The sequence below is a fragment of the Ischnura elegans genome, chromosome 1 (genome assembly GCF_921293095.1).
Source record: "Ischnura elegans chromosome 1, ioIscEleg1.1, whole genome shotgun sequence".
Classification (NCBI taxonomy): domain Eukaryota; kingdom Metazoa; phylum Arthropoda; class Insecta; order Odonata; family Coenagrionidae; genus Ischnura; species Ischnura elegans.
In genome coordinates, this window is record NC_060246.1 from 152,324,964 (window position 1) to 152,341,380 (window position 16,417).

Below are 16,417 nucleotides of genomic sequence, written 5' to 3' on the forward strand. Positions count from 1 at the left end.
GTCTTCCAATCACAGGTTTGAGGGTGTTGAACATAAACTCTATGGTGTTGAATAAACGTTCAAATTTTTCGACACAAATGCCATCTAGATTCAGTTTCGAAAGTGGTCGCTGCAGCCAGTGGGAAGCCTAATTGGGTGGAAGGGGGACTAAGCAGTGACCGAGGGAGGGGAAACCAAGCCAGTGGAGGAAAGTAAACAAGCTGATGAGAAGTGGTGTCATATTTCAGGAGGGGGGAGAGAAAAGGCCTGCGCTGGGAAAAGATTTTTTTTTTCTTCAGGCAACATGCGTTGCCACGCTTTTCTGACCCATGCGACGATGCTCGCCACAATGAATAGAAGTGCGCTCGCTACGAACGAAGTTGAAAATTTCTGGGAAGGTATTATTATCAAGATTGAGAGATTTTTAAGGTTTTAGGACGAAATTCACGGCTTTTTCCAGGTTTTTTCACGGTGGACGGAATTCACGGCTAATTCACGGTTTTAAGGTTTTCACGGTTGAGTGGGAACCCTGGCATGCCTTCGGCAACCATCGTGCGCTTTCAGAGCGTTTGAGCCGGCCCTTGGATTCCACACTTTTCGCCTAGCCTTTTTAGGATTAAATTTTTAAATAGAAAAGCGCTGAAACTGCCGCCGGTATCCCCTCGGTGTGTACTTTCATTTAAGACAGTAAAAAAAAATTGGTGAACAACCCTATTTCTGGAGTGTCCATAAGCATCAAAAGTACTTCGTGAATAAAACTTCTTATTTTACGTAAACAAAAGAATCATAGTGACATCAGCTCATGCAATTCAAATTCTTATATGTACATGCTCCTTCAAAAGCATTGGATTGTGAACGGAACATGATAGAAAGACTGTAGTTTCTGATACAAAATATTAAGTTACCATCAAAAACAACAGAATTGAAAACAATTACGTCTGCCACACCTTAATTCACATCTGAACAATGACTTTCAGATTGCCTAAAAAGTGAATTAAGTATTTGAGCAAGAATACTATATCCTCCCTTGCAAGTACTTTTCTAACAGTTATTTTGGGCAAAAAAAGGAAACTTTAAACATGGGAATATGATAATAAGATGCGTATTGTTAACATATATTTTGAGAAATTTGTAAGTTAACGACAAAATTTATTACCGATTTGAGCATCGAAAGAATAATTAACATGTCAACATTTGAAACTCAAGTAGTTGCAGAGCATCAATCAGATACTAAAAATATGAAAATATTAGCATTTCATCAGGAAAAATGACAAAACATAAAAGAATGTGACTATTTCAGGGGCATAATATAACTGGATACAAGGATTGATAGTCTCCAAACTAAGAAAGAATGAAGTGGGCAAAGAAAACTGCTAGGCACTCAATAAACACCATAAATGTAATAGAGGGTTAAAAGAAGTAAACGTGAAAGATCCAAGTTAGAGCTACAGCAAATACAGAGAACTGCATATTAGATCAAGTAAAATTATTTAATTTCTTTTGATAGACCTTGCACAAGAAGTACAGCACTTAAAATTCATAGTCACTTGAAAAACAAAGGAGCATGTAAAACATCCAGAAATGACCTAATCAATGATTGCTCTAAAGAATAACGGTTGTGGAGAAGTAATATCAAATAATTTAGTCCATCTATAAAATGAAAATTGAACATTTATAGCCAGAGTGAGACAAAAATAATGACTAAGCATACCTGATAGGGATTGACATTCCCAGATGGCTTCACTCCGTAGTGATGAGAAAATAACTGGGCTAGAGTAACTTTGGACGCTACCTCTCCATCATCTGCATCTGTTGATTCACTTTCCGCTAAAATCGGCTGATTTAGAAGTCTGTTGACATCGTCCTGTGTCCAAACACAAAAAGCTCCTTCTTTCTTCTCTTTAGCACCATGCTCTGGATATGAATCTGCATCTTCTGCACTGTAGAACCCACCTGACTATGAAAATCATTGTCAGTTTCTTGGCAATAACATACATCCCTAATTCAACCAGATAGTAACTACAGAAGCAGAAGGAATAACGATGCTTACACAATGGAAGTTTGAACATTGGAGGGTTCAATACTGTTACTAGCATCACTGGAAGCCATGAATGCAGGATAGTAGGTAATTAAATATTTTTAGAGATAAGAAAGACTTAAGCCAATGGCAAAAAATTATCCATAGTGAAAACTAACTTCTATGATCAACAAAAGTACAGTTCACAAATAACCAAAATACATCAACAATATTGCTTTTTATATCTCGGAAACATGAATCTTTAGCAAGCTATACCATATGAGAACATGTATATATGTGAAGGAATGTGACATGTTTTGCTGGATACATTTGAAAATTAAATTGAAAGTGTAACGAATAACCCAAGAAGACCTTGTAACCTTGTAACAAGCAAGGGCAATATTAGATCAATATGTGCCCACAGGCTTTCACCGGCAATGGGCACTATTATGAACCGAAGATCAGCTACCTCATGACACCTAAAAATTGGCTACCACATAAAAATCAATAGAAGCTTCATGTATAGAATAATTCATGTTCAATGTTCAATACCATACCATTAATCATGAAAATCCCAAAAAGAAGTAAAATTCAAGAAGAATAATGCCTGAATCACATGATCATTACTGTAATCCCTTTGACCCAAAGCTCCAGCAATCACTCTCATGATGGCAGAGAAATGACGATTTCACACACTCATTTTTCACAGTGGCTCCCGGGATAATAATCACATCCCTTTTTCCACCACTTGGCATGTCCCTTCTTCTGTAGCTGAAACCATAGCTGTCAACCACAATGTGATAGCGATAGCAAAAACCAATCGCTATTGAAATGCCATGTTTAATTATACATAAATGGAATGACAGTGGTAAATATGGTAAAAAAGAAGAAGCGATAGAAAAAGGGGCAGTGGCACAACCGTGAGACTCAAAAACTATCGGTAAAGCAATCAGTTTTTTAGTTCCTGGAGCTATCACTCTAAGAGTAAGGAAAAATGATTGTGAGATTCACATTCGAGGATAAAACCTTTTTTCTATGAAAATTACATGAGTGAGTTCCACTTTTGTTCCAGTTCAGTTCTTAGCTTCAGTACTCAGTTCTGGATCATGATTTAGCCCTCAAATAGCTCAACTCTCGACAGTAAACGATTTTCTTGTCTAATTAATATGCTCATCTAGGATAATATCTAATGCATCTTTGAGAAATTTTCCTTTTTCTATCACTGGAAGTTTTGCAAGACTATCAGAGCCATTGAGATAGAGTTTGATGCCCCATCAAAAGAAGAATGCCAAAAAAAATTCTGATCTCATCAAGGGTAGGAGAAAAATTATGGATGTTTTTGTCCCAAGAATAATTAATTGAATAAGAAATTATCATATCCATCATTTTGTTGTCAGCAAACAGCAGAAATGATGTAGTAGGGGTCAAATTGCCTCATAAAAATTTCAACTTCTTTCATGATTCCTAGCAATTGCACTGACGAAATGATTCATTACCATACCTTTTTATGGTTTAAATTTACTTGCAACATAAAAATTATTAACTGACAATTACAAGATTGTAGAACTACATGAATGCGCACATTAACATTTTTGACCATGGAATCGGATTTTGGCTGTGAGAGACATTTCCAACGGGAGACAATGTTAAGGATGCAGCAGTATAACAGTTAAGCCTGCAGGATTTCCAAGAAGGAATTTTGGTGATCCAGGCTGAAACTAGCAGGGTCAGCAACTTGCAACATATACATCTTTAATTCATTGAAAAGTAAATCTTATTACAGGTATGAGTGTCATAGCATCATAGCACAGGAAATTAAATACATGACAGCTGCATTCATAGTTTTAGGGCAATGGGTAATGGCAGGTAGAAGATATTGTGGGTCCTTGAGACTAGAAAGGGCAGCAGAAAAATTCTGTGGCAATAGAATGGCATGAGAAAAGTAAGCATATAATTAGTAAATTTAACATAATAAAAATTGAAACTTACCTCATGACTTAAATCCCTTGACACATACGTCAAAATATCTCTCACAGTATCAGCAAAAAATTCATCGCCTGTAGCCAAGTACCCCTCTGAGTACACAATGGCTAGCTGAGCTTGATCATACAGCATTTTTTCAAAGTGAGGTACGTGCCAACGATCATCAGTGGAATATCTGGCAAACCCCTAAGGAGAATGACAGTGGAGGAATAAAATTTCTTTAGCATTTAAACAATTTGACCATAATTTGATGAAACATACATATTAGACACCTCATCAGTTCCAAGGGAAAATTGAGTGAATATGTACTCAAAGGAGGAATGAGTTATGAATTTACTTAGCTCCAACATATAATAACGGGATAGACACATTTTTCTACGCAAGGTAAATTTTTACATGCTTTCATAGCAAGATAAGAAAAATAATGGTAAAAATCCACACAGAATTCTTATTTAAGTCCTAATTGGCTCAAAAACAAATACGAACATGGAATATAAATAATTTAAGCCTGCAGACAGGAAATAATAGGGCACCCAGCCAAAGAGAGGTAATTTTAAGCTGTTTATCCTATGGAAGCGAATTCTCATTGTTTGGGAGTAGGAGCAAGCAAGCATTCTTAACGGAGCCCTTAAAGAGAATAGTCATTTTCACCTATATCCTTTTCTCCCTGAAATTAGTTAAAATAGAATAGCCCAGGCTGAAAACATGGTTGTGCACATATGCCATGGACTTTTCACAAATACTCCATACATATTATGTTTCTCAGGCCAATTACGTTTACAGTCATGATACAATTTTTGCCCAGAAGGTACCAAAATTCCTGGTAAAAAATTCTTACCACTGTAGACTGAAAATATTGTAAGATCTAAGTTGACCACCAATGGTAGCAGGACTTTGACTGTTTCTTGCTGGCAGAGTAATTGAATTCAACAAAAACGCCACTCCATGAACTCGAGACTGAAAAGATTTTCTATTATCTCACTATAATTTGAAGAAATGCATGACTCTATCCACAAAATAATAATAAAATGACACAAGTTTCAGCAGCTGATTGTCATTATCAAGAAGTAGATGAACACCACCTTGATAATGGCACTTAATTGTTGAAATCTGTATTGATATAGTGGCTCACCTCCCCTATCCTCCACCTAACAAGAGGCTGTTGGTGAAAGACAAACTTGCAGAGTGACGGAGTGGAGGGCCGGGACATGCAAGGTGGGTCCTCCAGATCAACATCATTCTGATTTCTGCAAATCTGACCTTCATCAATGTTACCATAGTTGACCTTAACTGATTCAAGGGTAGGACACAATAAGATGGGCAATTTGGAAACAAGACAATGGCATGGCAAGCCACATCATGGTTATCAAGAGGTGGACAACCTAAGTGTGACTGATCACTTCATAGAGAAGCAGATGGGGTTGGAAAATGAGCACTTAAGACCAGTCATTGCAACATGTAAATATATTACCTACAAAATCAGTAATAATCAGATAATAATGCAAGTGCACTAAAAAATCTCTCTACTACCTCTTCCAATTAGATTAGAAACAAAATAAAAATGGAAAGTGAGAATTAATATGAGGTTAGAGGAGATACATACATCCTTCACCTTCTGAAATAGTAAAAGCTCAACATAGAAAGCAATTTCCGAGTCATTAAGGGCACTCATTATATCAAGCTTCCACTCTGAATGCATAAGTTACCAAAGTTAAAATTAGTAACATGAGAGACCCTTAAATCATCAACACAACTACAAAAATATTTCAGAAAAAAAGACCACTGGGTAAATTAAGTAGGTTTGGCAGGCCTATAGAAGAAGATGACCATGATACAATGCTACAGTTACTATCTCCTAAAGGGTCTAAAAAGCATCACCCATCTAATTGAAGATATAATATCAATGCAGTAAACTTTGGAATAAATGCAGGCTTATAATTCAGTGGAAGTGAATTTAAAACATGTCTGAGAGAGAAGCACACGTATATACCTATTTGTTAATAGGGTGTCGATAGAGCATGAGCTTTGTTCTGAAATGTTATTTTCGTTTCATGATCATGTGCGTTTCCATACCTGAGAAATGTGATCATGCATTCCTCCACGAGCCATCATACGTAATGTGTGACTGCACATTTCTAACGCTCGTTTGCCTGCTTCTGTTGTTGGCTCCCGAGCATACAGATGCAGCAAAAAGACTAAATTTGATGGTTGAGGAAACTTAGGAGCACCTCCAAAACCACCAAAGCGTGGTTCGTAGCTTTTGGACAGTTGAGAGCAGCATTTGTTCCATGAATCACTGCCTGGTATACTGGTGCCACCAGCAACACCACCCATCTGCCGAAGGATGTGGACCACCTTCGATCCAGACTCAGTAAACTTCTGCCTATCTTCCTTCCACTAGATGAAGAGAGCATATAAAATAAATAAAAATGACAAATGATAAAATACACTATTGCTGAAACAACTACATCATTTGATAAGAGCATGTTGAATCTTCCACTTCCACAACAATTGCAAATCAGCATCTATATCATCAATGCTGGTCAATAATGAAACTTAAAAACTCTTTATATTGCTACTGTCCACTAGTGGCGCAGGAAGGTAGGGGTTTTGGGGGATAAACCTCCCCCCCAGAACTCAGAGAAATTTTTAAATTAAATCCATTTTACTTAATTGGATAAAAATTACTTCTAGAATAGTGTAAGGATTAATAAAATATCGCTCAGAAAGCCGTAAAACTTAGCATTTTGAACCACTTATCTTAATCATTTTATGGAGGAGGGCACCCGCATCTTTCGTATTCCGTACCACTAGTATTAGTTGCACCTAAACCCCCCCCCCCCCCCCTAGCCTTAATTCCTAGATGCCCACCTGCTGTACACAACATATTTACTATGAAATGGCAACGATTGCAGGTTTAAAATATTCATACATCATCATTACGTCTGCAGAAGCTACTTAATTATACACCATAAATACACACGAAAAACAGGGAAAGAGATAAAAGAATACCAGCCATCATGTCTCTCAGTGTTTAATAAGTACATATCCTCTTCTTTTTCCACTTCCTAGTCCAAAAACTTCCATTCATTAACTAACATAGCCCAACCTACAACCCCTTTTTGTCTGCTTTTTCCTTCCTCATCCCTCATTCTCACATGGATACAAAATGTACAAAAAAAATAATTCTCTATGAGACACGTTATGTAGATGCCAAAGTGATGAAGTACAGTTGAGGACCTCAAATCCGGAAAGCTTGGGACCAAAGGGTTTCTGGATAACCAGTTTTTCTGGATTTCTGGTCTTGAGGGCCTTCCCAAAGATATTTCCCATTTTTAATAACTCCTCTTTGATTTAAAGTAGGACAGGCGAATTCTCCATTTCTCATCAGTCATATAATCAAGGAGAGTGAAGCTGATGACTTGTTTCATCAATCGTATTTTTCCATAGTGAAGGGTGTACATGTGAACACCTATGACACCTCTACGTAGATGCTTATGTAGCAAAGTAAGCCGTGAGCCATTCTGGTTTTCCCGGATTTCAGGATTCCGTATTTGAGGTCCTCAACTGTAGTACAATTTTAGCCAATAGTCAGAGAGCATAAGGGCAAGGGTCTATCCTCACATATGAACTCTGGTAGAATCTGTAAAGTTAAACAACAATGGGCTTGGACAAAGGTGGAATAGGTGGCCATTTATACCTTAACCTTGGTTCTATTGGCTGCTATCTGCAAGAGGCATGCAAGAAAAACATAGGGTAGGTATAATAGACCAAGAACATTCTAAGCCTCCTGAGATAGCAACCCCCTGCCCAACATTCAATCTACATACCAGTGGAAAAATTAAGTTGAGCTACAAATTAGCTTAAGCGAATATGTGCAAGGACAGGAAATCTGTATGCCAGTTAAAGTAGTAAGAAAAATCACTGCATAATATCAGTCTCTGGGGTGAAGCCATGTTGATTTGTCACTGTTCTCATACCTAGCCGACATTTCCAAGGCGATTCAGTACTCCACGTTCTGGATAGTTACTCATGGGATAGCCAGCTTTGAACCATTTCTTGAGCAATTATATTAACTTTTTTTGGATGAAAATATAACACAAATCTTTTTAAGCATACCGGGACTAGCCACGGTGATAACACGGTGATAACCACAAATTTCCACAGGGAAGAATGACGCCTCGGTAGCTTAACTGGCTAAAGCACTCGGCCGGAAATCGAGGGATCCGGGTTCGAATCCCGGTCAAGGCGAATGATTTTTTCTCTGTGGATTTTTCGCACATAACACAAATCATTCAAAATCTTGAATTCATCATCTCCAGAATCCATTTCATTTTGAGGATCACAAAATCTTCTATGCTATATACCATTACAATCATGTGTCATAAAATCTAAAATACCTGATACAATTATTGGCCTTTAAAACCTGTGAAAAGCTCTGGCTCTCTCCCTTTTACCTGTTTGACATGGGTGACCTCATGATGAGCAAATTCTAATTCAAATACCAGTCCAGCTCAAAGAGTCAAAGAAACATGTGAGCCCTTCCAAAGCATTGTATCTGTAGCCTAAAGGCCTGTTTACACGACACATTAACACATACGAGTTAATGTACGTTTGCGTGAATGATTTTTGTGGACCGGAACGGAACATGTATGAATGCATGAACCAAATTAGAACAGGTTCTATTTTCTGTGCATGCATTCGCACAAGTTGGGTGGTTACACGGTACATTTTGGCATTCATTCTCGCGTTCATACATTTAGACATTAACCCGTACGTGTTAATGTACCGTGTAAACAGGCCTTAAGGGAGGGAAGCTGTGAAACATACCATCATAATTCCCATACCAAAAATGGTCTTACATTCAAACATATCTGCTAGAATAAATGATTAACAAAATTCCAACTGTTTCAATAATTTCTCACATACCACGCACATAACAATCAGGAGCTGACAGCCAATTAAGAATAACTTTATTGCTGACAGTATCATATTTCTTATGCTTTCCATTAACTTCGACTACCATTTTCAGTAGTATCTTAAGAATTTCAACAGGAATAGCAGAAATATACAAACTTGAATAGTATTTACCATCAGAGCTTAACTTTTAAATTGCAAGGAAAACACACCCTCAAATATTCCTTAGGTAATACGAGGTAAAAGGAATTAATTGCAATAGTTAAACAGCCTAAGAAGATATATTTGACGTGTTAAGTTTAACAGTTCACTACCTGCTTGGCTAATGCTTCCAAAACAGATCTGAAGCCTGGTCTACCATAGTAGCGATCTTCTGGAGGATAGTAGGTTCCTCCGTACACAGGCGTCAAGTCTGGAGATAGCCAAACACTCATTGGCCATCCTCCACTCCCAGTGGTAGCCTGAAATAAGAGAAATTTTTTTTAAAGTTCAACCTCAAATGACAAAGCATAAGTTCTTCAAGATACACCACTGACCTGCACAAAAGTCATGTACATTTTGTCTACGTCAGGTCTTTCTTCACGATCGACTTTGATGTTTACAAAATTTTTGTTCATGACTTGAGCTATATCAGGGCTTTCAAATGACTCTCTTTCCATTACATGGCACCAATGGCAGGTAGAATAACCCACTGATAAAAATATTAGCTTATCTTCTTTGCGAGCTTTCTCAAAAGCCTCGTCTCCCCACGGATACCTGACGCATGGACAGAGAAATATTAATTATTATTTCACCCTCTAGGCGAGTCGTCCTTTACAAATGATGGATACACAAGACAAAGCACTATACTATTCAATCAATAATCTCACCATTCGACAGGATTTTCCGCATGCTGGAGAAGGTAAGGTGATTTCTCCAGCGCCAGTCGATTTTGGAATTTCTTTTTAGCTGTATCGTTTCCACTATTCATCGTAGCACAAGACCGAAAATCTCTCCTGTAAAAACACAAACTGAATGAAAAATTGGACGATTTCTTTCGCGCTACATCACTCAGAAATGGGTGAATATTAAAAGAAAATTTGTACCGCACAGAGGACCGTGGTTTTACGACATACGACGAAGGACCACAAGCAGAGCGAAATTCTCGTACAGACAATCTTCTAGTCAAACCCAGGACAGCTGGCCCATGTATAATTCTTATACAAATCATAAATGGGGTTTAAAAAGGTAACCCTTTCCTCGAATACCCACGTTTGGTAAGAACTGAAAGGGGCGAAAAAACGAGCTGTATTTTACAAGAGAGGAATGATCAGCATTTAAAATGTCATAAGTTTCTTTTCATTCACTGACACTGTTCACTCGGCGCCGGTCTACTATGCTCACTAACATGCATGATCGAAAGAGCACTAACTAGTGTGTTTCCGTCCTTATTTATAACACAAGACAAAATTTACAATACCTATGGCATTCAGAATTATCCTCAGTTTACGAAAATAATTTCGAGTTGCATAACCACATTCGTTTGTTCTCTATGTGCGATAATCACGAACACGCCAGCGCCAGTATGGAGCGGTGAAAGCAGGTGTGGTAGAAATGGGTCATTGATTTTGAATTTACAAGGTCACGCCCTGAATTATTAGTATTATTACGATCTTAAATCGTAACATGAGCTCCAAGCTTCTCATCTGGGAAAAGGTGGAAGAAAACACGTTTTAATTTGGCTCCGACTTTGCATTCGTCAATGGCGCTGCATTGCTCCGTGCTTAATTTGTGTTTTAATCGCTCACTGCAAGTGAGTTCAAGCTCTCATATTTGATGATTGTGGCTGTCATGATAGGGAAGAATGCACTAAAGCCTGTTTTGTTGCAGACTTGTTGGTTCTCGTCGTACAAAATCGCTTTGTTGTACAGAAGGTGGTACCTTGCGAGAACAGAACTCCCTCGGAACTCAAGAAACAATCACTCGGGAAATGATGCAAATTCGCCTGACAAAACCACAACATCTTCTATTATCCTCCCAGAGGATCCCAAAGGAAGACCGTATGTGACTGATGATATGATTAAGGATGATGTGGTAGCCAGTCAATCAAATGATGTGCCTGAGGAGCCCACAACCTGCTGTATGTCTGGATGTGCAAATTGCGTCTGGATTGAGTATGCTGAAGAATTAAGTAAACGTTTTAAAGACGGTGGTGAAAAAGCGAGAGAATCTATTATGAAAATATCGGACCCTAACATGAGAGCGTTTTTATTAACTGAACTCAAGACCTTGGATAAAAGTTGATGTTCATCACTTCCCTGAAAGTTAAATTTAGGCTAGTTGGGGAAGTCTTTAGTAACATTGTTTCTGGATATGAAAATTTTTACGTCGTATGTTTGGGTAGTATTACTGTCGAAGTGAATAATATGTCAAGCAATTGATTAAATACGATTTTTTTAGAGAAGTATTGTTCTATCATTTTGGAATTAGCTTTGGTTGAAATTTCATAGTGCTGCATGAAACTTCCTTCGCTGTTGTTGCGGTCCAGCAACAGTATGTGCTATCATTGTTCTCTTAAAGACTCATCATATTAAATAAATTATTAATGGAATGGCTGGATTCAATAGACATCGAACTGTCGTAAATTAATTGAATATGGGATGAATTTTCAATATTTCTTGAGACTAAGGTTTTTAGGTCTTTTCGCAACATACCTATATGAAGTTTCATGATAAGTTTTCATATGAATCGAAGAAATTTTACAATAAAACTTTACACTGACTGTCCAACATGTAAAATGCATAAATGTTAAACATGTCCTCACTTGGTTCATGTTTTATACAAGTTCTACTCTTAAAAATTATTCATGAAAATGTACTTACATATACTCGAACTACCTAGGTAGTGAATTGTGTTTTCAGAGTAAGATTATTTTCATCGACATATTTCACTGAAGTTTCGTTATGTAGGAAATATTAATAGGGGTCACTTGATGTGAGGATATGTAAAAGCTTCAGCATGAAGGAGAGGGAGAGATGTTGTACGCCTAAGTAAAGTCACTATTCGGTGGCAAAAGAGGGCAAGCCATGTCAAAAGCTAAAGATGCTGATCAAGTGAGACGAGGTTCAGAATAGACGGAAGGAATACATGAAGGAACTGTAAGACATCAAGAATAGAAGGGAAAGATTGAATTCAGAGGAGGAAAGTGCAATGGAGGGGGATAATCATGGGCTGGGGATCGTTGATGCGGCTATCGAGAAAGCTCTTTGTGATATGAAGGCAAGGGATGCAGTGGGTGTGGAGAATATCCCGTGTGAGCTACTGAAGAATTAGGTGGGAATGGTAAAAGAAGGTTTTTTGAATTACTACACAGAATCTATGAGGAGGGATGTTGGCTGGAGGATTTTGTGAAAATGGTTTTAATTCTGCCACCAAAAAAGAAGGACTCTGTGGAATGTGGAGATTATAGGACTATTAGCCTAATATCACACGTGGCGAAAGTGGTACTGAGGATATTAAACAGACGAATGGAGGCAAGGGTTTGGAGCATTTGGGCAAAGATCAGTTTGGGTTCAGAAAAGAAAAGTCAACTGAAGATGTAATAGTGGTGATGATGACCTTTGTGGAGAGAATCCTAGAATATAACCAGGATGTGCATGTGGATTTTGTGAGAGCATTTGATAGAGTACACTGGGTAAAGTTAATGGATATCCTCAAAAAAATAGGCATAGATTGGAGGGATGGGCACCTCATTCGGAATCTGTATATGGCCCAGACTGCAAGTGAAAGTAGCGGACACAGAATCTGGGTGGGCAAGCATTGGCCAAGGAGTGAGGCAAGGTTGTTGTTGATTACTATCACTGTTGCTTTTTAATGTGTATGCCAAGGAAATAGCAAGATAGGCATGGGATGAATTGGAAGCTGAAGTAAAATTGGGGGAATGATAAATCAGTGAAGTTGGCGAATGATCAGGCGTTGATTAGTCAGTCACAGAGGGGCTGCAGGCTTTAGTGGATGCATTAGATAAGCACTGCAAGGTGTATGGTCTGAGGATTAATCCCAAGAAGACAAAGGTTATGCAGTTTTGTAAAGTATCGTGAGCTAAGAATGTGAGACTCTAGGTAAAAGTAGGTGTGGAAAACTCGAGGAGGTAGAGAAATTAAACTATTTGGGCAGCACATTAGAGGAAAACGGTGTCAGCAGTAAGGACATCAGGAAGAGAATTGCATTAGCAAAGGAGGTGTTCATGAACAGGTAGGAGCTTATTAGAGGATCGTCATGAATGTATCAATCTTTTTAGGCCTCTATTACCATCTCTTATGCATAGTTGCATACCGTGGGGATAGCAGTACCTTCATTTTAGCAGTTGTCATCCATCCTACACTAAACGCTCCCTTCCCTATTCCCTTTCCATTCGAGGCCACCGTATTTGTAATAATCCTGATGCCTTAAATAATTTTCTTCACAACCTTCACCGTTCCCTCCTCCAGAGAGGCTACCCAGAGTCCCTCCTACGCAAAAAAATTCTCAAACACAAATGCCCCCCAGAACCGTGCAATAGAAACAAACCCCGAGACCTTTTCCTCTGCACCACTTACTTTCCTGGAATACAATCCCTGCAATCTATCCTTAAAGACCTCTTCCCTATTCTAAAAAACAATAAGTCAACAGCCGATCTTTTTGCCAAACCCCCTACTGTCAATTTCAGACGACCTGCAAACCTTTCAAATTTATTCCGCTCAACTAACCCCTTACAGAAGTCACCCACTACCCCCAATAGTACACCTTCCCCCTGCGGTCGTCCTAGATGTAAGACCTGCCTAATTTTTACCCCTCCATCTATCCCCAGTCATCTCGTCTCCTGTCTACCACCACCTCCTGCGGCCTCCTGTACTTCAAAAAATGTAGTTTACCTAATTCAATGCAAACACTGTCCCTCCTTTTATATAGGCAAATCCTCAACTCCCCTTAACCTTAGAATCAATAACCACAGGGCATCTTGCACTTCCTCTGACTTTGCGTCCTTCCCGGTGGCGAAACATGCGGCCACTCATCAGCGTCAATTCAATTCAATGATTGCTACAATGTTTCAGTTTTGGCCTCCCTTCCCCCCACAGACCACCCACTCAAACTTAATTCCATTGAATTAACTTACATATGGCTATTCAAAGCATTTCTTCCTCCCGGCTTAAACATCAACCGATAATCCCTTAATTGCCTCAGCTCACTCTTTTCCCCCCCTCTTTGGACCCTACCTCCCCTCTATTTCCTATTCCCTCAGCTATCCTTTACCCTTTACCTACAGTCTTTTACCTAACTCCGAGGAAGGTGGTAATGCCACTGAAAATTCAGTTATTAATGTGAGTTTTTATTCTTTATCTTGTGAGTTCTGTGATACTGCCCATCCTAGGGTTTTTAATATATATATAAATATAAATAGTTTTAAGTCAATATCAATACACATAGAAACACAAAAAAGAAACACTCACACGGGATATTAACTAGAAGCTTTCGAAGCACTTGAGGCTTCTTCCTCAGCTGAAGTAAGAATGGTGAGGAAAGGAGAGTGTTGGAAAAGAGGGGAAAGGGGAGAGGTGTATGGGAAGGGGGGGTTAGGAATAGAAGTTAGGATGCTACGTTCAAACCCGGAAAGCTATTGGCTTGAAAGTGCCAAATGCAAGCCAATTCGAGGGTGTGGAGGTTGAGGGCGGAGTCAGTGGGGGGGAGGGAGGCAATAATGGATACTTTGTAGCATTGATGGAAGATGGAGTCGTGTGACAGACAATGTGTAGGTACAGGTAGAGAGGAGTGGGGGGACGATGGACAACAGGAGGCGCGATGTTTGTTAATTCTGAGATTGAGGGGGCTAGTGCATTGGCCGATATAGAAAGCGGGGCAGAAATTACAATGAAGAAGGTAAATGATGTTGGTGGAAGTACAAGTAGTGGAGGGGAAAATCGGTAGGCATTTAAGCTTGGGGAGAAAAGAGGCAGGGGGTGGGGAGAATATCTTGAAGGTTTTACACCTGGGGCGATTACAAGGTGAGGGTGTGGAGATAGTGACTGACTGAGACTTTTGAAGAGGGCGGGTGGCTTTAAATATGGTATTTAAATTTGGTGGTCTCTTAAATGTGATCCGAGGAGTGGAAAGGAAAATCTGAGATGTGGACTTGTGCTTGGAAAGTATGGGGTACAAGTCCTTCAATATGTTTTGTAGCAAATGAGCACCAGGAAAGTAGGTAGTGAGCAGAGAAGGAGAGCAATGTTTGTCTGCGCAGGGGTTTATTGGAAATAGCCCATTTTTTTCTTATTTTATTCTTCAAAAGTTTTTCGGGGTAGCCGCGGTGAAGAAGAGAGGTGTGAAGTTTGGAGAGGAACTTTTGAAGGTCTTCGGGATTATTACAAATTCTGTGTCCCCGGGCAGAGAGGGAATAAGGGATGGAACGTTTGGTGTGTGGTGGATGGCAACTGCTGTAGTGGAGGTATTGCTGCTTGTTAGTAGCTTTGATGTGAACAGATGTTTTGAATTTGTTATTATCTAAAAGGTGTATGTCCACATCTAAGAAGTTGATATTGGTTTTGGAGATGGAAGAGGTAAAAGAAACTGAGGCAGAAGCGTTAAGTGAAGAAACAAAGGTGTTAAGAGAGTCGATGTCATGAGGCCAGAGAATGAAAATGTCGTCAATGTATCTGAGCCAAAGAAGAGGTTTTAGAGGGTAATTGGTGAGGAAATTTTCTTCAAACAGGCCAAGGAAAAGATTTGCATAAGAAGGGCTAAACCTACTTCCCATGGCGCAGCCGGAAATTTGCAGATAGTAGTTATTGTTAAAAGAGAAGGCATTGTGGGTGAGAATGAAATGGGAAAGATCAAGAAGAAAGTCAGTGCTAGGGTTTTGAGGAGTGGGTCGTAATGAAAGATAGTGGCGGAGAGCAGCGAGTCCCTCAGAATGAGGGATTGAAGTGTAAAGTGAGGTTACATCAATAGTAGCCATGAAAATGGGCTGATTGGGGGGGAGGGAAATAGAATTGAGTTTCGAAAGGAAGTCATGAGAATCTTTGATGTATGATGTAAGGGACTGAACAAAGGGTTGGAGATAGAAATCAACGAAGGCCGAGATGCGCTCCGTACGAGAGTTTCGAGAGGAAACTATGGGGCGGCCTGGGTTATTAGTTTTATGAATTTTTGGAAGGATGTAGAAAGATGGCGAAGTGGTGTGAGCTGGTAAGAGGAGGGAAATGTCTGACTGGCTTAGGCCCTCGGAGGGAGCTTTTGTTTTTAGTAGGGCATTCAATTCTGTGTGAAAATCAGAGGTGGGATCTGATGAGAGAGGGGAGTAGGAGGAAGAGTCACCTAATAGCCTGTTGCACTCCAATATGTAGTCGCTGGTGTCAAGTACAACGACCGTGGAACCTTTGTCAGCCGAGGTAATCACTAAGTTAGGGTTTTTTTGGAGTTTCCTAATGGCGGTGGACTCCGAGGGGGTGAGGTTTGGTGGCGGGTGGAGAGAGCGTAGGAAAGATTCACTCGAAGCCCTGGAGAGGA

At 39.3% G+C, this 16,417-nt stretch overlaps 2 protein-coding genes across 2 annotated transcripts in view; one reads left to right on the plus strand and one right to left on the minus strand.

The window, feature by feature from the left end:
* The window catches only part of LOC124172470 (spermatogenesis-associated protein 20), a 382,628-nt gene that overhangs the window by 362,094 nt on the left and 4,117 nt on the right, over window positions 1–16,417 (minus strand). Inside the window, exons 2-7 of the mRNA XM_046551913.1 lie at window positions 9,766–9,891; window positions 9,433–9,652; window positions 9,211–9,357; window positions 6,053–6,376; window positions 3,986–4,165; window positions 1,691–1,936 (exon numbers count right to left, since the gene is read on the minus strand). Coding sequence (XP_046407869.1) covers window positions 1,691–1,936; window positions 3,986–4,165; window positions 6,053–6,376; window positions 9,211–9,357; window positions 9,433–9,652; window positions 9,766–9,866 — 1,218 coding nt within the window. The 5' untranslated portion in view covers window positions 9,867–9,891. The remainder of the gene's footprint in view (window positions 1–1,690; window positions 1,937–3,985; window positions 4,166–6,052; window positions 6,377–9,210; window positions 9,358–9,432; window positions 9,653–9,765; window positions 9,892–16,417) is intronic.
* Window positions 10,427–11,339, plus strand: LOC124172495 (UPF0651 protein YPL107W, mitochondrial). Its single transcript, XM_046551938.1, has 2 exons — window positions 10,427–10,688; window positions 10,766–11,339. The coding sequence occupies exons 1-2, from the start codon at window positions 10,638–10,640 to the stop codon at window positions 11,177–11,179; spliced, it is 465 nt and encodes a 154-aa protein (XP_046407894.1). The 5' UTR covers window positions 10,427–10,637; the 3' UTR covers window positions 11,180–11,339.